Genomic DNA, 25291 nt, shown 5'->3' on the forward strand with positions numbered 1-25291 from the left:
GCCAGAATGTGCTTGTACTAAGTAAATAAAGAGCTTGACGTCATAAAAAGATTAAAGACTACCATATAGTCTAAATGTATTAACCTGCAACAGTGAAGGGCTATTTTCAGAGCAAATACAATTAGGACTGAAGCGTTCCATTTTTTGTCCACTTCAAATCACCGTTCAGCTTTCTCTGCGTTCAGTTCGAAAGCGCATTCATTTGGATGCATTGTACACAGATTTTTAATAAAATAATCTATTAACGTCATAAAAATGATTTTAAAAAGGTATGATACTCCAGAAATATTTGCCAGTTTCATAAATATATTCAACTTTAAAAATATTAGGGTAACAGGCAAATATGATGAACGTCACTGCAATGGAGTTCCAAGATGCATACGGTTCAAAATATTTAATCAAGCTCATGCCTGTACAAGAAAATTGAAATCAAACAGTACATGTTAAATCCTCAAAGAGAACAGCACTTTAAAATAAGCTTTAGTGTTTGAAATGCTAATCAAAATCCACTAATGCACAGTCTCGCTCTGCACCACTACATCCAAAGCTGTAAATGTGTTTCACAGTTGATGAAGGCTCAGATACACTGCAATCATTGTAGAATGGCCAAAGGATTTTTTCACTGGGGCAAAGCATCTCTTCTTTGTTGCACCCTTGGTGCCAATTATATTGACACCAAGTTAAAAATGTGCCATAAATTCATGTTCAGACACTACTTCCACTTCAAGTCACAAACAAGTGCTATGTGATCAGAGGGATGTGACACGCTAGGCAATGCCTGATGTGTAGTCACTTCTTCGTGACTTGGCAAAGGGATTACTTGCTCAACCTCCAAAGCATCGGAGTCAATAAAAATGTAATCCAAACATCCATGAAAGCCACCCACATAGTTGGTGTAAGCAGGTTCCCCACAAGCACTTTTCAGTTTGAAAGAATGAGTGAGCGACATGTTACACCTCTCTTCCTCTCCATTGGACGTCCAGTCTTCATGATCCTCAGGTACACACCCATTTCTGAAATAATTATACATGCCAGATGATGGTGTACTGTTGAAATCCCCACAGAAAATTATTGGTATTCCAGGATACAACTCAGATGCAACATGCTTGATGTGTGTAAGAGCTATGGCACTTTGAAGAAGGCGTATGTTACCACCTAGGAAAACAAAAAAGCAACAGATTAATATCATTAAATTACCGGTATCATTCCATACGTATAAATAGAACATTTTACTCCCTTTGAACCACATCCCAGTTTCATCTGATTTCAACAGGACAAAGTAGTGGCGAACCTGTTAACAAATACAGCGTTCGCAAACGTGGAATAAATTCAGCACACAGCCACTACAGAAAAAGGCTACAGTAGTATTAAATTTAGTCTCCAGTTTACTAAGTAAATTGTATGCATTTTCTGAGTTCAAACAACCATTATAAATTAGAAAAAGCATTGATAACATACAACCACATCTAAAAAAAAAAATACAATGAACTGGAAAATAAAATGTAAATGTGTTAGTGATAATTTGATAAAACACACCATTTAAAAACAGCCACCATTAGATTTCCCTTTCAAAAATAATGTTAAGTATCCAAATTGGTGATACTTCCTTAGTTGAATTAAACCTGCTGCCCACAAACACAATATGCTTTCAGCAGTCAATACAGGATCAAAAAGGCATTGTCCTAAGCAGTTCCTCTACATGCCAGTAGAATATCACAAAATACACATAATTAAACTAATATTTTGTGAATATTTATCTCGCATATGCATTTCACAAATCCTAACAATGCTCAAGTTAAAAGCAACCACAATCACACTACAGTCATTTTTTAAATATATCTGTGTGCTCAGAACTGTAAATCCTACAATTCATCTGAACATTTAAAATGTGGCAAACCACTAGTTTACTAAATTTTAATTTGCAGAAAACCTCATCATTCCATTGGGGGTCAATGATCAATCTAACACTGCTTCATAACAAACTCCATTGTTCCACTTTGAAAACCCTTGTCCGACCAATCTGCACCAAACTATGGGGGAATTGCTATCGCAATTCAGGCCTTCATGGTGCCTTATTTGGTGTACACTGGTAAAATGCTTAAAAAGTATAAGACTGTTTCCAAAACATGCTACTTTTTAAAATAATATTGGATTTTCCGTAGGGGTTTTTCCCCTCAGTGAATCTCTCTGAAACCACCTAACTCCAACAAATATAAATTGCACAGCAGTTTTTCTGTCATATGGTCCCTTCTCTAAATTTGGCGAATTTTCATTTAGCAGTTTGAGAGACCAAAGGAATAATGTGAGCATCCAGAACACATGGAAAATCTACCAACCAAAACAGAAAAGAAGCCTTCACCCAAACCCCCTCTAGCATGGCCAGGACAAGTGCGTAGTAATAAAAAGCTAAATTAATGCTGTTCAGCCTCACCAAATGGAAGGAGAGGGTTAAAGATGTAGATAGAGAGGCTGGGAATGCTGGCAGGGAGCAGAAGTCTGGATGCTGTGGGTGAGCTGACAGGCGTCCACGACATTCCACTTGTTGTGCAGTAAGTCCGGAAGCAGATCTTGGGTTCTTCTGGGTTCAGCTGGTTGAGTCAATGCTCAGCTTCCACAGGTCACAACCCACTATGATTCACTGATGCACGCTGCTTCAAGGTGGCGGCTCTTAATCTTCACCGTGGCCTTCACATGGCACACTAAGGTCGAAAAATGGCCAATGGCATGATCAGTGCAGCAGTCCCGATGTGGACTGAAATCTCACACTCTGCTTCAAGGATCCACTCACCAGGCAGCCCACTGAACCTCGCTCCCTCTAGGTGCTCTTCGCCATTCTTATGGGGTCCTCTGGTTTCTGCAGGAAGATGATGGTGCTCCAGGGCAATTAGTCTTGATTCTCCAGTGAGGATAGGAAACCTTAGCCACAAGTCCTAGTCACAACAGGCTGATGCTTTGCCGTGATTCTTCACTGTAATGTACAGCTACAATTTTGAAAGGCTGAACTTCCTTTGTTACAAAAACGTTTTCCAGACACATGTGATTTAGTGTCTAGTTCGTGTGGAGGGCCCTGCGCACTTTGAACTGCCCAGTCGTCTGTCCTGTCCTTTGTAGCTCTCTGTCACTCTTGATAGCCCCACAAAACAGGCCATGGGAGTGGATGGCAGGCTCATTGACATATGCAAATCAAAAGGTTACATAGGACCTCATACCTATTCTTTATGATTCCTTTACAAGCACCATCTCCTTCCTGAGGTGTGCCATGGTCCCATGTCCCAAAGACCGGTGAGAACCATTTTGAAGTGCACAAGAGATCCTGGCTGTTCCTTCCTCCAGGTGTCCCACCCAGCTCCCAGGAATGCAAGCAATCGACAATATCTGGGATGGTTGCTCCACAAGCCTTTCAAAGGCCCTGGGCTACCAATATAGAACCCACAGACCTCCACGCACGGTACCACACACAGGCACACATACGTGACAGCAGCAGATGTAATCCTATGAGCACTGCGCAGCACTACGCAACTACGTGAGCTAGACCAAGGACGAGTTAGATAGAGTGGAACTTTACAAGAGTGGGCCAGAAGGTCTTCTTCCAGTGACACAGGTAACTCCACTAATCTTTATTACAAAAACAGTAGACTACAATCACCATGCTCTTGCTACAAGTGCTAAATGGTGTTGCTCACTCATGCACCAATCTCATGCATAGTCTGTTCAGCACGTCCACCATTGAGGGTAGATAACTTTTTCAATTCCCCCCTACTCTTGCATAGTATAGGTCGTCATCTGACTCCTGTTGCCGCTCTGGTTGTTCACTGGCCCCAAAGAGGCCATATTCTGAATATGTTATCATGAGGCGAATCATTTCCACCCACAACTACAGGTCATCCATGGCATTCTCATCCCTCCACACCTCACTTATATCTTCCAATCGATGGCTAGGCTTCTTTTTGGATAAAAGCATTCCCACAGCTGCAAATTTACTTTTGAATTGAAATTGCTGCTTCGATTTGGTCAAGCCCTATAGGCAATGTGTCACAAACAGCCACTGTCAAGTTACTCACATGGTGAGGTCTAACCACTACTGCAGCAATCAGCAACTGGCTGGCAAGGCCAGGCCATGTGCAAAAAAAGATGCATCTGCTACACTGCAGCTGATCGGGCCACGAATATGCTTTTAAGTCTTAGTGGAGTAAAGGAAGTGTGTTGTAAGCAATAGAAATGTGACAATTTAGACCTGACATTGCTAGCCACATACTACACCAATGTTATGGCCCTGCTCCATTCATTCTCACATCAGGTTAGCATCCCACTGTTGCCGGGCTTAGAGCAGCATTTTCTTAATGTCTCTTTTTAAATCACTGCATAGGCGCAAGATCAGGGTCTTATAAGACCAGTTACTGTTTAGTCAGTTAAAGGTTTTGTGTATGTGTTGAAAAACCACAGATGTAATCTAAAAAAGTAAGATTACTGTGAATTAATTAATTAAAAGGACTGAGAACTGCAAACCGATAACGTGTTATGAATTCTGTTTGCAGAAACCTTTAAAGTTAACCACTATGGCGCTGATTCTGGATCTGTCAGAATTCAGGTGCTTTTTAATCGCAGCATATAAATAACGATACGCTACGGTACGTAATCTATTGGATGCAATAAATAGCTAATATTATGAGTTTTGGAGAATAACATGCAGAGTTAGTGCTTACCGCACCAAAATCTGCATGGTATGTAAATACTGTAAACTTTTACGCTGTTAAATTTGAATAGGTTTAACATGCCAAACTCTAATAAAGAGTAGGATATTTAATGCACCCAGTAGCTACTGGATGCGGCAAACACCATCCAACTCGTTATTAAAATTAAGGCTCCCGTGTTTTCGCTCAAACGGATTTTTAAACATGAATACAGAGGGAAATCTACTTTTCCTTTGTATTTATAAATATAAAATGTAAAATACATGCTGCAACCCAGGGTCCCTCTTCCTGATAAGATCTTTGATTATGCTGGAAACTCCTTCCTGTCTTGCATTGCTCTCTGCTCTGTCTGCGCCCCCCGCACCCCACATAACTGTTTTCACCAAATCATGGTTGGATCCTTGCGTCACTGTCTGTGTGGGCATAGCAACACTTCTCCAGCCCAGCCCCATACCTCTTTGCCCTTTATTTTTTGACACTCACCCCACTAGTTCTTCCTTTCTACGTGCGTTGTGACCTGCAACCACCCCCCGATTGTTAAGAGGCCTCCTCATGCGCCTGACACCACTTTGGTCCTCAGGCTTGCCGCCTGCCCAGCTGTTCGTTGCTGGCCCAGCCCTATTGATTTCAACATTTCTGGGACTCGAGGGAGCCCTGTGCCTTCCAATCTTCCCAGCCAGTCCAAAAGGTAAGTTAAAGGGAGGGTTGCCTTGCGGACTTGGGATGTTCATGCGACTAGTGCAGAGCAATGGTGGGGGAATGATCTTTTGCAGTGTCACTGTAGGCGGCGAGGTGAGTAATACTTCGCTCCCGATTCATACTTCTCTGTACTGCCTTGAAACTCAGATTTTAATTGCCTAAATAGTGCAAGGCAATGGTGGCCAAATGGTCTTTTGTAATGTCACTGTAAGCGGAGCAGTGAGCGATCCTTCGCTCCTGATTCACACTTCTCTGCACCACATTCAAACTCGGATTTTTATTGCCTGAATAGTGCGGAATGATTGTAGGCAAAGGGTCTTTCGGATTGTTATAGTAAGCGGAGAGGGGAATTGGCCTTCACTCCAGATTCACACTTCTCTGCATCGCCTTTAATCTCAAGCTCTGTGCGCAATCCTACACTGATTCTCAGTGAGCAATAATATCCTCCTGTTAGAATGACCTTCTTGCTATTAAGCAATAATAACCACCACACTGCGATTTTCTTAATAGTGTTTCCTAATTTCACTCTGAAATGGTAGGTCAGCAAGCACAAGGGCTGTGATGGTATTTCAGAAGAAACTGTTGCCTGGTCTCTATTCGTTTCAAGAAGCATGTCTGTGCTCCTCAGGGATGGCTAAGACTGAGGCCCTCATTATGACCGCCAGAGAACCACCGCAGTGGAAGTGGCGGTCTCACCAAAGCAGGCCCGTCGCATAATGAGCACAGCGGTGTGGCCGACTGGAAACAGCCACACCACCGCCAGTCCCACCAGTGCAGTCGGACTGCCGCAGCCGACAGGGGCCTTCTCTGGGCCAGTAGCATGTCTCACACCGCCAGCCGTATTACGAGGGTGCAAACCACCAGGGTTTTTGTAGCGGTCACCCTGTAAACCCTGGCAGTATTGCACCCTAAAACAGGAAAAAACATTCCTGTCGCACCTACACGCATCCCCAATCACACACCCCAAATATACACTTTTTTGTGAACCCCCCCCCACTCCAACTACAGTTGTCCCACCTGTCTGGACCTCACAGTGGCCCACGTTGAGGAGGCTGCCTGGTAGGGGGCAAATGATGGCAACCCATTGGTTGGTGTACAGCCGTGCAGTGACCGCTGTGCAGAGATTTGCCATGTAGCACAGTGGGCAGAGTCATGATGTTGTGGCAGTGCTGGTAGTGGGACCGCCTCTCTCCCACCCTGACGGTGTTTGTAATCCGACCGGGTTTGGGCGGTCACCTGCCTTTGTCTTCTAATGCGGCAGTCAGGGGACCAGCATCACTGGCGGTATTTCAGTGGCCGTGAGCGCAGCGGTCATGCCGAAATACCAATGAACATGAGATGAGGGCCTAAATGTGGGAATGGTCTTTCACAATGTCACCGGAATTGGAGAAGTGAGCGATCCTTTGCTCCAGATTCACACTTCTCTGCACCGCCTTGAAACTCAGGCTCTGGTGTAGATCCCCTCTAAGTGCTGCCTGGCATCTTAGATTACCGAGTTTACCACTCCCCTCCCATATGTACCTCTGTGAAAAAGGTTGCTGGCCTTTCCAGTGTTTTTTTTTTTAAACAGAGTTCCAGCACACAGACATTTCAAGGCATGGGCAAAGTGGGCTCTGGCCCAGGGCTCCAGTCCCTCAGGACTCCACTGATAAAGCCAGCTCTGTTCTGCAGAGTCCTGCTCTGATGACCTTGAACAATTTGTAAACAGATTGTTTTAAATATTGTTTTCCTTTAATGTGTGTGATGTGTGAGAATATATTACAAACAATTTGCGGAAAAAATGTGTCTCTGTTGCATGAAACATCCACATCACAGTACACATATGAGAAATGGGAGGGTGTCAGATAGATTATTTGCAGTAATATTAGTGAGCTGCTGATGTGTTGCAATACTGAAAACACACATCACTATCCCTGAATATTCGATGTAAAGACATTAAAGAATTTGGACGAGTGTGCCTGTGTACGGTCAGTGACATGGCCAAAGAGGGCATGAAAGAGCTGAAACCTGATCATAAATTCAAATCTGTACTGAACAGGGCCGCAAGATACGTTTGACCCAGGGCCCCCAAAATGTCCCTGCCAGCACATCCCTAGATTATTGCAACCAGCAAAATGAAAGATTAACACTATACTCTGTGTTAAACAAGCAGCAGCTAGTTGTAAGACAAGTCTGACAAGGCTTCTGCTGTAAACTGAGAGTAAATGCGACAAGATTAAATTTGTACCTGTTTTTCCTTTCGAAAACCAGAAACCAAATTAGTTATCTTGAAAGGTGCTGACATATTTTAGAAGCTTCCAACGCGAGCTATTTTGAGTGGAAAACTACCTAATTATCCATCTACCCAGGGTTGAATTTGAGGACTTGTTGTTTTGACCAACATATCCCTGTCATGAGCCAAAAAAAGTTATAAAGAAGATAAAATGCAATTATTCATTACTAAAGATGTACAAACTAACAAATGTCAAAGAGGAACAGTGATATATTTAAATTTCTTTGAGGTAACATTTCTACATATCTGTATCAAGTTCTCCTGTGCTGATAATCGCTGCGTGTTTCATCCTTGTCACATACAGTATTTTAAACATCAACCAAATGGCTGCTTAACTGTTGAATCCTTACAGTTATAGAGATGGTCCGCAAACGTAAGGACATTGATGATTACGTGCTTGAGTATTCAGAATTTGAAGCAGTGACCCTTAAAGGCATGAAAATGTTCACCTGCAACTCATGCCGAACAACTGTTGACATTGAATACAGGGCAGCGGATAATATCAAAGCTCACCTGAGGAGTAAAACGCATGAGAGACGTTCATCTTCAGTCATAAAGAAGGCCCGCACAGAGCAAATGACCATGGAGCAATGCACTACTCGTGCACGCCAAAATATTGAAGAGGCTGCTGATATCCCACACAATGTTGTGAAAGCTGTGTGTGAAAGTGGTGTTCCACTTCACCAGACTGATGGTCCAATTGTAGAGCTGATTAAGGCAGCTGTGCCCCGCAGCAAGGACAATGTGCAAATCCATCCAAATGTATGAGAAATATTTTCCCGAAGTATTTGACACACAAATTGCAAACATAAGTCGGGCTGCAGCAATTGTCCCTATCTCTTTTATCAATTAATGAAACCACAAAGGTGCATGGTGACCCAGCCATTGGAACATTGTCACTTATTACACTGATCATGCAGACAGGGTCGCCGCTTATCCTCAGTTGATGCCACTGTATCTGACGAGTGTAATTCTGCTAAAATTGTCTTCATTGTAAACAATGTGTCTCAGAAGTTGGGTAAATCGTGGCATGACCTTGTTGCTGTATGTTCTGATTCTGCATGACAAAGGCAGTAAGTGATTTGCACGCTGCACAGAGTCTCAATTTCATTCAATTAAAAGATCCATGTCATTTTATCCATGCTGCAGTTTCCTATGCTCTGTCTCAGCCTGAGAAAAAGGACATGTATGATTTTCTAATAAAAGCTGGAACAGTATTTAAGTATGCACAAGACACAAAGCACATTTATTCTCAAGGAAAAGTAGACAGGAGAATGAAATATCTAAGGCTGGTTGTTGTGATCCGATGGTTCAGCTGGTATGAGAGAACAGTAAGACTTTTGGAAATATGGCTCTACTTCCTTGCTTTTGTAAACAATGAAGAAGACACTGGATCTAAAGTGGATCAGCTACAAAGACCACTTGGTCCCAATAGTGCAAACCATCAACCTTTCTATTAGAAGTTACATTTCATTGTTTAAACTCTCACTGCAATCAACACTCAGAAGAAGCAGGAGTCAGATGTTGACATGGCTTTGGCATTGGAGCAAGACCCAATGATCACCGCTTTATTGCAAATGTAACCATCAACAAAAGCACAAGCCCTTATAAAAAAGAGATGATTACTTTTAAAGATGCACTGAAAAGCAAGAGGGAAGCTGTCCTAGGTAGGAACATAACAGGTCAAATGAGTTACAGCTCTTTTTGGAAACGGATCATAATCCTAGATCCATTCAAGAAAGCGCATCATAGTCAGAATTTTAAATATTACAAAGATTTATTCTTGTTGGCTGGAGTTTCTGATGACATAATAAATGTTGTGAAGAATTCAACAAATATTTATTGCACAATATTTCACACAATGAGATCAGTGCAATGACATACTGGCGTTCTCAGAAGCAAAAATGGCCAACATTGTAATCTTGCCTTGAATCTTATGGCCATTCCAGTATCATGGGAAAATATTGAACGGGTATTCAGTGGCCTTCGTTCCATCAACAAACCAGAAAGTCTCAATGTCTGCAAGGTCTCTTGAAATGCACATGTGCTTGTACTACTATAGCAAAGTTCTCATGGACATCTAAATTCAGTGTAAAACTTAACAAGGTTTGCGCATCATTTACCTACATTTCGGTCCAAGGGAAAAAATTGCTGCACAGGTGACACACACACACACACACACACACACTGAAATAATTTGGTTAGCTATTAAATGGGCTGCAGGTAAATCCTTACCTTCACTCTTGATTTAACTTTTTTTTTAAAGGTAATATGGTATTAATGTCTTAAATTAAAAATTATGCTAAAGAGCCAGATATGCTGCCCACCAAGAGCCAGATAAGCTGCCCACCAATAAATATGTATGTGGAGGGGTTATAGCTGACATCACTGTGAAGAGCCCCTTTTTACATGTAAAATGGTATCACACACAGAGTCCAGTAACTGTGAAAAAATAGCTTTGTCATGATGTGCACTAAATAAGCATTTGTTTTGAACAGAGTATTGAAGCTTCTCATATTAACTTCTGACCCCAAGATTCGGATTCAATAGGTAGTAAAAACATAAGGCATTAGCATAAATTTGAAAATTACCTTTTGGGTGAAAGTATAGGTGGGTGTTAGCAACACATATCTTTCTAGAAGGATCCTTTGTCCACTGAAAAACAGACACCTGCAAGACAATATTTCAAACATGTTAAGAAAAAAAAAATATACAGAAAACGCATGCAATACCATAATGTCTTCGGCATAGCATGTACCCTCACTCTACAAAGAAAGGTCAAGAGAAATGAAATATCTACCTGTGTTTGAAAATCTAAACATCAATAACATTTTTCAAGGGCTATGTCAAAGATAAAAGAGGAATGTTATTGACGTCAAAAAGGCAGATTGAAGTGCACTATCTTTTTAGTCCCAACGCTTACTATTTTCTACATTTATCACTCGCTTTTCTTTTTCCGGAGGTTACAAACCCAGTCCATCAGAGACCTCTGGACTCAGTCCAGAGCATATTCCCTTTACCTACGGATCCGTCTTGCTCAAAATTTCAGCCATCAAACACATAAAAGGGTGAAGGGTGGAATGCTTGCAATTTTTCTAACCACTGGCAAACGCTTGAGGTAGCATTCCAACCCTTCTTTCTTTTGCTCAACATGCTTGACCCCGCTCCAATAGGAACAGTCGTGCCCCAATTGCCAAGCCAGGTCCTCCTCAAACCAGAACACAACTCATGACCGGTTTCAGCCTGGTTAGGGCTCATTGGTCAGCTATAGCTTGGCTCCTGTAGCACATTTAGTAAGGGACCCACATATGGGCCCATTCTTTCCAGTTAAGGTGCTAGCTACATCAAGCACGCAAAAATAGATGCTTGCAATTTTACTAACCACTGGCAATTGCTTGGGTAGCATTCAACCCCATCTTTCTTTTGCTCACCACAGCACCTCAGGTTGGGCCCGGTGATGCATAAATCGGTATCAACCCAGCCCCAATAGGAACAGTCCAGTCCGAACTGCCAGGCCCTTCCTGAACTATAGCACAGGCAACCCAGGCACGGCCTGGCAGTTCAGGCTGGACTGGACCTATGAAGAGCAGGGTCAATGCCAATTTGCATATGGCTGGGTCCAAACGGAAGTCATTTTTAATTATATGAAACAATACTTGTTTTGGTCTGGTATTAAGAAGTGGTAGTCTAGGGAGGTCGCCAAAATATTGGTGAGGTTACGTTTGCAACTCTCTCAGTTGCAGCTTAGAGCCATATACAGTAGCTGGAGTTAGTGAAGCGGGAGGACAATACCCAGTCACTTTGCCTCATTTTACTTATTCTTCACTACAGGTCTGCCACAACAGCTTTTTTTGTTTTGTTTTATAAACATAAAGCAATGCCTAATGAATGTGAATACGACAGTATTTTTGTTCGGTGCTTTGTAGCAGTGTTGCCTTTCTGTCACTCTAACGCTCCAGCCAGCTAGGTGGACAATGAACAGATAGGCATGAAGGAGTTTCTTGAAGACAGCCATTATGGATGGACAAACAATAACTATGATCCATTCCAAAACTGAAATTCGGGTGGGCAAAACTTTTTGTTGTAGTTTCCTAATACAATGCAGGAAATTCTCAGTACAACAGTGGAGCAAATGCATGCTGTTCTAAAGAGCAGCAGCCAGGGCCTGAACCAACTGCTATCTTTTTCTCTCTACAGTGCCACTGAACAACAAATTCAACTGAGAGGCCAAGCAAAGGTTAAGCTCAGCTTCCCAGTTGTAAGAGACACTAGACAAATAAATGAAGTCTTATCTTTGAAAAGTGAGAAAGATCATATATGGTGTGGTGGGCAATAAAGAGAATCTTCATTTAATTTTAGCTACAGTAAGGCAAAACAATGGTCATAGCATTATAAGATTTAGGCAGACTCAAATGAAGGAAGGTCTTGTAATCCATACAAGTACTGAAAGGAGCAGATGAATACTTTTTTACAAAAGTATCTCATAAGTAGGAGAGGCTGCAAGATGACTAAAGTCAGTATCAAGCCGGCTCTTGTGGCTAAGAGGTTTAAAAGACCAAGGAAGCAAATTGGCAAGTAAGATCATGCAATGCTTCTTTCTGCACTTTCACAAAGAGTCCTTTGCTACAGCCATGACAGATTACTCTCCCAAGTGGCCCAAACTGAGCAGGATGGGGAATGTAACCACATATTGTCCATTAAGTCTCAGAAAGCATACTTTGCACAAAAGAGTTACTGGAAAAACTGATTTCTGACAATGAAGTAGATAGAGTTCATACTGGAATTGTGTCATATGTTAAGGAAACTGGCATGTAGCACAGTAGTTACATTATTGTATTTCTAATATGTTTAGCAGAAAAGCGTGCCTATCAAACATTTAAAACACAAGTGGAAGTATAAACAATTTAGTCCTACTCCAATATCCAGGAACAGCATTCTCACTAACAAATCTAACGCCAAATGGAACAAACAGGTACCATAACTCAAATATAAACACTTTTTGTTTAAAAACAGTTAACAATCAGTTCGTGAATCACATCTCACATGCATACAATTTCTAGTATTTACATTTATCAATCAAATTACAGAACTGGATCTTGTAGATGTGAGACCAATCATTGATTCTAATCAATAAAAACCTTCTTAATTTCCTACATGGCACTTTATCTAAGCACGAAAAGTCGCAGAGTTCCACAAATATTTCAATTTTTAAAACAATTGAATGCTTCTTTAAGATGTTTTAAATCTATTTTTAGAAACTGGGTGCTTGCAGATCTCCTATAAGTATTACAACTGGGGAAAGGAGACCAATCAGACATATTTACAGTGAATGTTTACAGATTAAATCCTGTCAAGACCACCGCACCCCCAACAAAATTCATTATGGTTGAGATTATACCAAGAGAGATATATCTTCTCGGGGACAGCTCTAAACAAGAGAAACATCTTCAAGCTCCATACCCCTTCATTGGCTGCCAGGAGGTCTTATTCAATTCCCTGTGAATTGCTTGGATTATATAACCAAGTGGTTCATCAAAAAGGTGTTCTAGGCTGGAACCTTCCACCACATCTCACAAAGATCATCTATCAAAGTACTCCGGTGCAATGGAATACTAATTGTGCTGATTTCCATGCAAAAACATTGAGAGGTTTCCCGAAAGTACCACTATACACGGACAAAATTCATCAGCTGTGCAACTGAGGACAAAGCTTGTCTTGCATCTTGAGATAAAAATGGTATTGCAGACTTAAAGTGGATGCAAATATTAGATCTAAATATTTTTAAATGCCACGCAAATATTAGACCTAAATATTTATATGCCACAACACACATCAAAATAGTGCCATTCACTATTCATATGGATTTAGCATTCCTGAGGTTGTGGTCCCCAAAAAGTATCATCGCTGGTTCTGGTCCCCACAAAGTAGTACAGAAAGCAGCGATACATTTGGTAAGATGGATTTGTGCCCAATTCTCTACAGATAATTTTTTATGTAATACAATAGGAGGTATGTAGGATCCATGAAAATTCAGTGAGGAGAAATGGGATGATTGAAGGACATTAGAAAGGTGGGCTAGATAAAGCCCAGATAGCAGTGGGCCGAAAAGACTGCCCTGGTTAAAGGCAGTGCCACCTGAATTATGTAGTTCTTAAACATTTCCCTAAAACTACAGATCTGCTGCATTTGCCACATCTGATGCTAAACTATAGATTAACAAAAAAGTAGTTCCTTGTTTAAATCAATCAGTTACTAAAAACATGGCGATATTTGTTCCTTTGCAGTGTCAGGCCCTTTGTAAAGGTTGACTGGCCATCTTCCAGTGATGTATTGCTCGGTTTGGCTTGGTACTAGTAAGGCAAAATCGTTTGCTAAAAAAAGTGTTAAAATGAGAAAAAAATGATAAAATAATGAAGGAATACACAAAATATGCTGTATTACACTGCATAATTTGCCTTTTCTTGGGAATAATTTAGTCAACCTTGATGAATAATTTAGGGCCAGATGTAGGAAACACTTTGCGAGTCGCAAACGGCAAAATCTGCCGTTTGCGACTCGCAAATGCGTGTTTCCTATGCAGAAATGCATTTTGCGAGTCGTTACCGACTCGCAAAATGCATTTCCGAATCGCAAATAGGAAGGGGTGTTCCCTTCCTATTTGCGAGTCGCAGTGGTATGCAACTCCATTTGCGACCGCGTACGCGGTCACAAATGGAGTCGCAGTTACCATCCACTTCAAGTGGATGGTAACCCACTCGCAAATTGGAAGGGGTCCCCATGGGACCCCTTCCAGTTTGAGACTGGACCCCAAAAAAAAATTTCAGGGCAGGGAGTGGTCCAAGGGACCACTCCCTGCCCTGAAAAAACCGAAACAAAAGGTTTCGGATTTTTTTTAAATGCAGCTCGTTTTCCCTTAGGGAAAACGGGCTACATTTAAAAAAAAAAAAAATGCTTTATTTAAAAGCAGGTCGCTAACATGGAGGCCTGCTGACTACAGCAGGCCTCCATGTTAGCGAGTGCCTATACTCGCTATGGGGCCGCAATTTGCGACCCACCTCATGAATATTCATGAGGTGGGTCATTGCGACCCCATAGCGAGTTGCAGTCGGTGTCTGAGACACCGTACTGCATAGCAATTTGCGAGTTGCAAATTGCGAGTCGGAAGGACTCGCAATTTGCAACTCGCAAATTGCTTCCTTCCTACATCTGGCCCTATATCCCCTCCTGCTGCATAATTACAGTGGCCCTGTTTAAAGGTCATTAGAAACTTATCTGGCTATATAAGTGACCATCCAAATCATTCTCGATGGAGGACCATTTACCTGGAATATAACATTACACCTGGAATAGCGCATTGCTGCAGCTTATATCAAAGCCTCTTTATCCACCAGCTCAAAAGCAGCACTGATGTCAACAAAGCTCAAAAATAATAAAACACTATCCTCGACTGACTTCTGCGCAATCAAATATAAGGAGAAGCGGTGGTCCTTCGTTTAGTGGTCTTCTCTAAATATGCTCCACTCTATTCTGTGGATCAGAAAAAGCTTTGCACCGATTTTAGCAACTCTCTTTGAAAGGCTTACTAGATGGCAGCTGGGTGGCTTAACTGCCATTTTATCATTTAGAACCAAATGATAAAGTCAAGAGACTTAATGAAGTGATGAAATAATCCATACAATTTGCAAAAAAAGGTGTGGCTTATGTGTGTTGATAATATGCGGGTGATTAAATGATTTGAGTTGGTGAAGAAAATCAGAATGCAGGCAGTGGTGGGTTAGGGTATTAAGGTAAGGCAGAGGGGTTGTATTAGCAAAAACGTTGTGGTATTAAAAGAGACTACTAATGTTTTCAAAGATGTTAAGGAAATTATCTGTCAGGGAAGCAGCAACAGTAGTAATGTTACTACTCCAGGGTGGGACACCGTTATGAGAAGCACTGAGAGCATAAAGAGGCTATTTCTTTCTTGAATGAAGGGGGATGGCTGTTAAGAGATTTTATGAGTTTTTTAAAAGCATCTAGTTTGGAGGATGTTGTAGACGTTGTAGAGACAGAAGATATGCTTCCTCGTATTATTAAAGTGGACTCAGTTTTGGCAACACTGATCAGTCAGGTGGCTATAAATCTGAATGCCCGCTGGCCCATGAGGCGCAAGCTTTAGTTAAAGGTTTTTTTTTACAATTTCTGTGGGAATCTAAGAAGGCACGGCGTGCCCAGTCCTGTTAGTAGAAATATAGCAGGAGGCTACGTGAATGGTTGATGCCTCTTCAGATGTTCTTAGATATCTTTCCTAGGTGCAGCCACCACGTTATTAGCCAGAAAGAACCTGTGGATATGTGATTGGAAGCCAAAGTCTACCAACGAATCTTCCCTTCTAAAGATCCCTTTTGATGGGAAGAAATTGTTTGGAGATCAACTGGATGCCATGACCAACAAAGCACTTAAAGACTGAAAGCATGCTCTAACATACAGGGGTGACGTTTTAACCTTGTACAAGTACTGGGGCTGTTCTTCATGCAGACATCCTTTCTGAAAAATATCTGGATGATAGAATTGCCCTTCACCCAGTTCCAGCAGTTGTGCCAAAATTTTATCATCCATATCTTAAAAATCTGAAAGTGATTTTGCCTGTTTCCCCCCCCCCCCGATCACGAGTCGGAAGAAGAGACCAGGCTCCACAAATTGGATGTGAGAAGGGCTTTTCTCATACACCTTGATAAGGTATCCTCCTTCGTAGCAGCCGATTATTTGTTATTGTTGGGCCAGCTACGAGGGGTGAAAAGACTTCAACTGACTCACTTAATAGAAGATTAGATCGCTACTATCATTAGCATACACAGCAACCAATTACCAGGAGCTCTTTGGGGTGCAAGGTAGATCCTCATTCAGGAAGTCTACATATGGAAGAAGTCCAAGGGCATAGATTGGAGAAATATGCAGGGTAGCCACCTGATTTACGCCATAAACTTTTATTAAGCATTTACGAGATAATGCAGGATTTGCAGGTTAGGGGTTTTTGGTCCCAAGGTTCACTCTATGGGGGTACAGGAGAATATTTATTTTTGAGATGTATGCAATTATTGTAACGATTTTAAATAATTGAATTAATAAAGTAATGTATTCAGTCTTGCTGTGAGTATATAATAAAACATTTCAAAAGGCGACCGAAAGCGTCCTGGATTCTTGCTTTCGTACGTGTCATTTTGCAATAAAGGAAAGCTTGAGGTGGTAATGCCTCTATTACTTACTGGTAATTTCATTACTCTAAGCCTCGATTGCTCACTTTCATCAATTTCCCTTCCTCCCCTCCAGCCCATTCCGGGCCATCTTGTAAGTATGCGTCTTTTGTCTTGTTATTAACAGGACAGGGTAAGGGAGGATGGCTTAATTTTGCCAAGCAATGCTGGGATTGAGTCTGTGAAGGCATACCTGCCTCGTTCTGTAATGGACGGGTGAGAGAATAAGTAAGACAGTAATGTAATTAGCAGTAAAAGTAACTGAGGCATTCCTACATAACAGCTTGATCCGCCACTTGAAGGCTCTATTAATGGCTGCTGTTCACCAACTCTCGTACTTTGTTCGTTTACATCAGTTGGGGAAAGAAGGGGATCACAACTGTTTGCATCACAAAAGGGAGGCAGCAATACGTTTCATAATTATGTCACATGCCCAAAAGCACAAGGACAGATTAGGTTTTCCCAATAGTTTCACAACTACGATCACAAGGATACGGACACTAGTAATGGTGCCGGTATCATTATTTTAGTTAGGTGGCGCAAGGATGAGAACAAGACCCCAGGTTCCAAAGACTTAACATCGGTCACTATACAGCACCTCTAATCAACATCCTAAAATGCCAGGGTTAGCTGCCCTGTGGCCAAGTAGGTACCAACAAGACGCCCGACTCCTCGCCGGGGATAGTACGCGCTACAGATGCAATTTAAAAACAAAAGGCTGCGGTCACAGCAGGCCAGTTTGAGCGCAGATTAGCCCCGTATATTCAACAGTACGCCCACCCACTCGATCACCTGTAAGGCAGTGGCCTTCTGCAGCAGCTGCTCCTTCGCTGCCCCGTACTCCGACAGCTTCTCCAACAGACTGGCGTGCATGGGCTCCCCCAGCAATGCCTCGCTGAGGCAGATATCGTGCTGGCTAAGTAGAACGAGTTTCTCCGGCCGGTAGAAGGTGGCGAGGCCTTCGTGCTGCTTCTCCTTCAGCTTGAAGAGGCCATGCAAGCCGAAAGCATCCAAGGCTGGGCACAGACTGTCCGTGAAAACGGGGCAGTCCACCTCTTGCAGGCAGAGCAGGTCTGCGTTGTAGCCGCTGAGCTCCTTGCGCAGTAGGGTCTGCCGGTAGTCCATGTCCAGGGCGTAGGGCGCACAGTAGGGGTAGAGGACGACCCGGGAGTGCTCCGTCTGCGCGTAGGTGTCCGCCAAAATGTTGTAAGAGACGGTGCGGAGCAGCGGATCACCGCTCACCCGCTGCGTGTACAGGTGCCGCTGCTCAAAGGCGCACACCCCGGGCCCGGCCTCCACCGTGCAGCTGGCCTCTACCTCCCAGGCGGCGCCATACCGCGGGGGTTCCGCACTGCCCGGGGTGCAGTGCAGCTTCAGCCGCAGCCCGATGTCTGCGTTGGTCGGTGTGTAGACCCGCTGGTTACCGACCGGGGCCCAGCCTCCTGGCTCCTCAGGCGCCTCCTTGAACCAGCGGAAGAGCGAGGCCTCCAGCTGCCCGAATTCGATGTGCAGCGCAGGGCAGAGGGGGAAGCCTGCCATGATGTGGCGGGGAAGCTGCGCCTGGCGGAAGGCGGGCGGGTTGCGCTCCACCATATACCTGGCGTCGCCCACGTGCAGCACGGCGCCGTCCCGCCAGGCCTCGGCGTTGAGAAGCTCATCGGGCAGCGGCTGCTCCTGGTAGTAGAGGCGCACGGGCGGCTCCGCGGGCGAGGCAGACGGGGACGCCTTTCCGCCGCGCTTGCATTTCTTGGCCTTGCTGCTCTGGGCTGCCTTCACAGCGTTGGTTGCGATGCGGGCCAGGGCCCGGCCCAGTGGCTCCGACTGGTCCCGTTGCATGTGCTTCTGGCTGCCGTCAAGAGTGAAGGAGAGAGTCAGCTTGGGCTCCGAAGGCACGCACCGCACTACAGCTTTCTCCATTCCGCGAAGTGGGCTACAAGTGCTGGAGCGGGTGTAGGAACGGAGCGGGTAGCCCGGGACACTCCCCAGTAGCTTCCAGGCTAAGAGCCTCCGCATCAACCCGGTACCGAAGGACAGAGGTGACTCTCTCTAGCGTATGGGACAAGGCAGCCAAGCCATTCATTACCGGCTTCCGGGATCGGAGTTACACCGGCATAGACACAGAAAAAAGACGAACTTGTACATCGCTAGGAAAGAGAAGTAGGTTGGTGATATCTTACACGAAGACCAGTTTGGGAAGGGGTGAGTGTTCACTTTCGATGTGGTGAATGTGGTGAAATAAGGAAAGCTCTATATATATTTATTTTTTTCACAGAACATATTGTTGAAAAAGCCTTGGTTTCTGCTGTGTGTCGGCACCTTGCGAGGTGTATCGTAAAACATGAACATCCCTGAAATGTTAAGATGGCCGCCTTATTCACGCAGTCTAGAAACAGAATCGCGATGTAAGTCTGTTTTTTATTTCGATTTCTTGTTATACAGTATGTGAAGTTATTCCTCTAACAGGCAGCATCCTATTTCTGCTACAACAAACGTAGTTGGAAACGGGACATTTTACATATGGATGCCCTTGTAATGTGGTTAGTTATTGATTTGTTAGTATATGATGTTGGCTCGCGCTCCCGTTGTTGTGAACAGTTATCTTTTAATAGATGGTCAGCGTTCCAGGCGGGAGGCCATTCACCGATGGACATTGCTGGCGGTGGATGGTATTCCTGACCTGGCCGTGGGCTCCGTTTATTTACTCTGGAAATTAAACTTCATATAAACGAACAGATTCCAGGGGCCAGATCGAACAGATTCCAGGGGCCAGATGTAGCAAAGGGTTTTTCCCATTCTGTGTCAATGGGAAAATGTGTTCGTACATATGGCCCCTGGTGCGGTGAAGTATTTGAATTCTACAGCCCTGAACTCATTACGTTGTAAAGAATACAGGTAGACTTGGCAGGGAGTACATTTTATGTCAAGAACGGAGGCTCCTATTATGCTTCTCTAACTTGCTTTATTTTAATAGCAGCAGTCAAGAAGCTACGACTCCCATGGGGCTTAGAAACAGAAAAGCCAATGGGAGAACAACAAAAGGAACCAATGCACCAATCACAATACACGGGCATACGTGACCACTAAGCTTGACTGCGACCAGCCCTCTTTCTTGCTGCTCGTAGTCAAGATAAGTGGTGTTATTTACTTCTATCGTATTATTTCAATGTTTATATAGTGACGTGTTGAATTATTTTCATTTTTGTTTGAATTGTTTTTCTTTAGTTTATGAGCGTTGCTTCCAGCCCTTGGGCTTCAGAAGCTTCGCTCACTCGCGCTCACCCTGAGGCATTTTTCTGCCTCCATTCGAACGTTCCAAAGCAACGCTCCTTACCGTTGCTCTCCTGAACGCGCGCGTTTCGCAGCCTTGTGGAGCCTCGACTGCTCCTTTCAAGCCGTGTCGCTCCTTTGCCTCGCAAGTATCTCCTCAGGCAATCTTTTTTCCTCGGTCAGACACGCCTTAGGGGCATATACTTACTTTCAATTCAGTATTTCCTGGTTTGGGTTAACCCTTTCAGTAGTGGCTTTTTTCCCTGTCACAGTTATATCTGTTTTTCTTCCTCTTTGCTTATACTGTACAGTATTATGGATCCTCAGGATTCTTCCTTATCTCATACAAATGATTTTGGAACCCTCATTAATGAGGCTGTGGCTAAAGCTGTTTCAGCTTCTATGTCAAAAATGTCAAAGAATTTTGAGACCACTGTTCAAAACATGGTCTACAAATCCTTCCTGGCCCATTCTGCGGGGGATAGCAGAAAAAGAAAATTAAAGGATTTGTACATACAAAAACCATCCGATGGCGCTTTTCTGGCTGGTGAAGTTTCTTCACCCAGGGATGAGGACGAGTTTCCTCCCAGGCCTCCTTCTCAGGAGGGGAATAGTAATGTTTCTGGAAAATGTAAATCTAAGACAAAGCATTCTGTTCTAGCGCCAAAACAAATTGTGATTTCCCACATTTCAGATACCAATGATGATATCGGTGATGCGGATTAGGCGGATGACGCCTCGGATATATGGGGTTCACAATCTCAGCCTACCAAAGTTACCTTCCCCGCCCCCTCGTTTCTCCACAGAGATGTCCACCCTCATTTCAGAAGAAATAGCATCTCTTCTGGCAAAGCGAGCCACCCAAAAAGCTCCCCTAGATCCCTCCGGTTTCATCAGTTCTCTCTTTCTGGTGCAAAAGAAGAACAAGAAGTTCAGACCCGTGATAAATCTCAGAGATTTCAACCAGTTTGCCGTTTATCGCCATTTCAAAATAGAGACCATTATACATCTCAGGGACATTCTCCTTCCCTTCGATTTCATGGTCCGTCTGGACATTCAGGATGCTTATCTTTCAGTCCCCATTCATCCGAGTCACAGAAAATATCTTCAATTCCAATGGCTAGGTCAGTTGTATCAGTTTCCCTCCCTTCCATTCGGCCTATCTTCCGCACCTTGGTGCTTCACCAAGTTAATGAAGCCGGTCACGGCTCATCTCAGGTCTTTAGGCATCAGACTCCTAATTTATCTCGACGACATTCTCTTATTACATCAAGATCGTTCCACTCTCTTATCTCAGTTGCAAATAACTTGCTCCCTTCTGTCCCAACTCGGGTTTCTTCTCAACAAAGCAAAGTCAAATACTCTCCCATCTCAAAGGATAGACTTCTTAGGGTTCGAGATAGACTCCTCTTCCTCTACTCTCCATCTCTCGTCACAAAAAGTACATACCATAAAGACAGAAATTCCAAAAACACTCAGCAGATCTCAGATTTCTCTCAGAGCTCTGGCCAGGATTGTGGGTCTTCTGTCTGCTTCAATTCAGGCAATTTTTCCTGGCCCTATACATTACCGGGCTCTCTCTTCAGAGGCTCAAAATCCGTCATCTCAGAAGAGGTCTTGCCTATTCAGAGATGGTGGCTCTCGATCACGAGTCTCGTTTAGAACTCCAATGGTGGATAGACCATTTAGACGCCTGGAACGGCAGGGCTATTTTTCCATCAGCCCCCAATCTTGTGTTAGAGTCCGATGCAAGCCTGACGGGTTGGGGCGCCTGCTGTGGCTCAATCTCGACTGGGGGTACATGGTCACTCGAGGAGTCCAAATTGCACATCAATTATTTAGAGATGCTTGCGGGGTCCTTTGCAATCAAAAATCTGGCAAAGGACAGAGTACAGTGTACCATCCTCCTCCGCATGGACAATGTTTCGGCTGTCCGTTACATAAACCATCTCGGAGGAACCAGATCGAAACCTCTAGCAGACCTGGCAAAAAGTCTTTGGGAGTATTGCCTCAACAAAATATCCCTCTCAGCAGAATATCTTCCAGGCTCCCTCAACCAAACGGCGGACTGGCACTCGCGCTTCCTCAAAGACTACAGCGATTGGAAGCTTCATCCCTCAGTTTTCCGTTCTGTACTTCACAAATGGGGTCCTTTTGCCATAGACCTTTTTGCTTCCCGTCTCAACTCTCAGTTGCCCCTCTTTTTCAGTTGGCGTCCAGAGCCTTCCGCTTTGGCCTCAAACGTTTTTCTGCAAGACTGGTCCAAAACTACCAATTATGCATTTCCTCCTTTCTTAATGATCACCAGGGTATTGGCCCAGATCAGGCGCCAGAAGGCCACATCAGTACTGGTGGTCCCTTTCTGGCAGTCGCAAATATGGTTTCCCCCTCTCTTGGAATTGGCAATCGACTCCCCCCTTCTTCTCCCTTCGTTCCCTTCTCTTCTTCTAGACCCGCTCGGGAATCCTCATCCCCTTGTTATCAACAACACTCTTCAGCTTTCGGCATGGAAGGTGTCGGGACTTCCCGACCTCCCATCCCAATTTTGGATGAAGCTGCAGATCTCATCAGTAAGGCCTGGGCCCCAGGTACCAGAAAGGCATATAGTTCCACCTGGTCGCTTTGGTCTAGCTGGTGTGTGGGAAGGGACCTCGATCCAGTTTCAGCAGATGTAAATTATGTAATTAATTTTTTGGCTGCACAGGCTGGCTTAGGTAAATCATACAGGGCAATCAATCTATATCGATCAGCGATTTCCATGCACCATGATCACATCAATGGGTAACCTGTGGGGAAACATCCCCTTCTTTGCCGCTTGTTAAAGGGAGTAACATTTTCTTGTCCTCCTTTACCTAAATACTCAAAGTTATGGGATGTGAATGTAGTACTGAATTTGTTTTTATCTTGGCAAGATAATTATGAGTTGGCTTTAAAAATGCTTTCTGCCAAACTCACTATGTTACTCTGTTTAGTTTCCATCAAACGATTATCTGGTGTTAGAGCTCTAGATGTTTCCTTTCGACAGTTTGCCCCTACAGGGGTATTATTTTCTGTTCACAAACGCACCAAATCTAATTTGCATACAGTTTTTTACCCATATTTTCCCAATCAACCTAAGTTATGTGTTGGACAATGTCTTAAATGTTATGAAGAACGCACGGCCTATCTCAGAACGTCTTCCTTTTCCCAATTGCTTATTTCTTTTCGCAAACCCCACAGGCCTGTTTCCTCTGCAACTCTTGCCAGATGGGTTCGCTGGGTAATGTCTCTGGCGGGTATAGATACCTCTGTTTATGGGGCTCATCCCACTAGAGGTGCTATGGCCTCTAAGGCCTTTTGGGTTGGTTCTAGTTTGGAAGACATTCTGAGATCAGCCGATTGGTCTAATGATAATGTTTTCAGAACATTCTATTGTAAACCTGTACATACTGCAACTTCTGTGGTGATTAATATGCTTTAAAAAAGCACAATAGGAGCCTCCGTTCTTGACATAAAATGTAGATTTTCCTAGTAGATTATGATGGAAAGTCTTAATTTTATTAAAGACACGGTGGCAAGTATTATCCCGCCTCAAGTAGGACAATTTCCTGATTTTGTCTTCTTTTCCCTCCCTCACAGCAACATCATTGACATCTCAACCAGCTACCTGATCGGACCCTGGTTCTACCGAGCTCGTACGCTCCCTCTGAAGCCCGACTTCGTTCCAGTGGAGTCTCCCGAACATTTCCAGACTTTCTCCTCGTCTCTTCTTTTGCTTGAACTTTGTTTAGGAACTTTGTTCTTTCATTTTGGCAGTTGCAATTATTTTCACTATATTTCCGTTGTTTTCACACATGGACTAACTTCTCGCATCAAGAAAGAGGGCTGGTCGCAGTCAAGCTTAGTGGTCATGTATGCCTGTGTTTGTGATTGGTGCATTGGTTCCTTTTGTTGTTCTCCCATTGGCTTTTCTGTTTCTAAGCCCATGGGAGTTGTAGTTTCTTGACTGCTGCTATTAAAATAAAGCAAGTTAGAGAAGCATAATACTCGCCTCCGTGTCTTTAATAAAAATTAAGACTTTCTGACATAATCTACTAGGAAAATCTACATTCTATGTCCGGACCAGATGCTTCGGCTTATCCTAATCTCTTATCTTTATTGCAACACACCGCAGCCAATAGAAACAATAAAACATTAAAAAAAACTACATTTCCCATAAACACAAGCCTCGTAATGACACTCCAACCAGGCTCCACTATCTCATATATAGCACAAAGCATGCAAAGTCCCTCCTCTTTCTTTGCTGCTTCGCACAAGAGATAAGTGCCTCATTCTGTGTATTTGTACATTTTATCATTTTCTCATAGTGTTTGCTTATGTAGTTTTAACGAGTGCGGCAATTGCCTTCAAGCGCCGTTATAATTTTCCTTTTAGTGGCTTTGCCGCGTTGCTAGGAAACGGTCTTTCAGACCGCTTTGCTTCAGTGGGGGGCCTCTGGGGAAGCGCGGCCTCCGCAGCACAGTCAGCTTTCTGTGGCTGCGTTTGCGCAAACCTCGAATCTTTCGAGTTTGCCAGCGCCCGATTGGCAGCCTTGAGAGCTGGACACCTGCCGATTCCAAGCTCCCCTCATACGCCCGTTGGGGGCTGCAATAATACTGTGAGAGCCTTGCTCGAGGGGATAACGTGCCAGGCCCCTTCTCCCCTGATTGTTTTCTTCTTTTCACCGGCAGAGAGAGGTCTGTTAGACCTTTTGGCACAAGGGCTCCCCCCCCCCCCCTGCTGACTTTTTTACAGCAATATAATTGGGACCGCTGCTTGAAATTGCCTCAAATTGCCAACATGGCACATCAGGATGATTATTTTGGGGAGTATACAGAAGGCCAACACATGGAGGAACGCCTGGTCGAGGCTCTTGATTACCATGTGCAAGACTCTGTAAATAAGGCCATAGTGAAGACTTTGCAACCTTTTGCTCAGCCTTTGCGCAGGCGTTTTGGCACAGGCTCGGGGAACCCCATACCAAATGAGGTCGAAATAATCGAGTCTGGCCGGTCTGATTTGGACCCCTTTGAGCATACCATTAACACAGTATTAAATGAGCATGAATATGGTGCCTTTTTCGATCAGGGAGCTGATTCAATGACGCAATC

The 25291-nt window shown here is 43.7% G+C and overlaps 1 protein-coding gene and 1 long non-coding RNA gene across 2 annotated transcripts; one reads left to right on the forward strand and one right to left on the reverse strand.

The window, feature by feature from the left end:
* Positions 1 to 59: 59 nt before the first annotated feature.
* On the reverse strand, positions 60 to 19054 carry PDE12 (phosphodiesterase 12). The gene is made up of 3 exons (XM_069206472.1): positions 17688 to 19054; positions 10254 to 10332; positions 60 to 1155 (listed from the first exon to the last, which is right to left on the reverse strand). The coding sequence occupies exons 1-3, from the start codon at positions 18906 to 18908 to the stop codon at positions 713 to 715; spliced, it is 1743 nt and encodes a 580-aa protein (XP_069062573.1). The 5' UTR covers positions 18909 to 19054; the 3' UTR covers positions 60 to 712.
* Positions 18985 to 24185, forward strand: LOC138259051 (uncharacterized). The gene is made up of 3 exons (XR_011198626.1): positions 18985 to 19094; positions 19168 to 19297; positions 23781 to 24185. It is a non-coding gene; the product is annotated as an uncharacterized lncRNA (long non-coding RNA).
* Positions 24186 to 25291: the final 1106 nt, after the last annotated feature.

The sequence above is a fragment of the Pleurodeles waltl genome, chromosome 9 (genome assembly GCF_031143425.1).
Source record: "Pleurodeles waltl isolate 20211129_DDA chromosome 9, aPleWal1.hap1.20221129, whole genome shotgun sequence".
Taxonomy (NCBI): Eukaryota; Metazoa; Chordata; class Amphibia; order Caudata; family Salamandridae; genus Pleurodeles; species Pleurodeles waltl.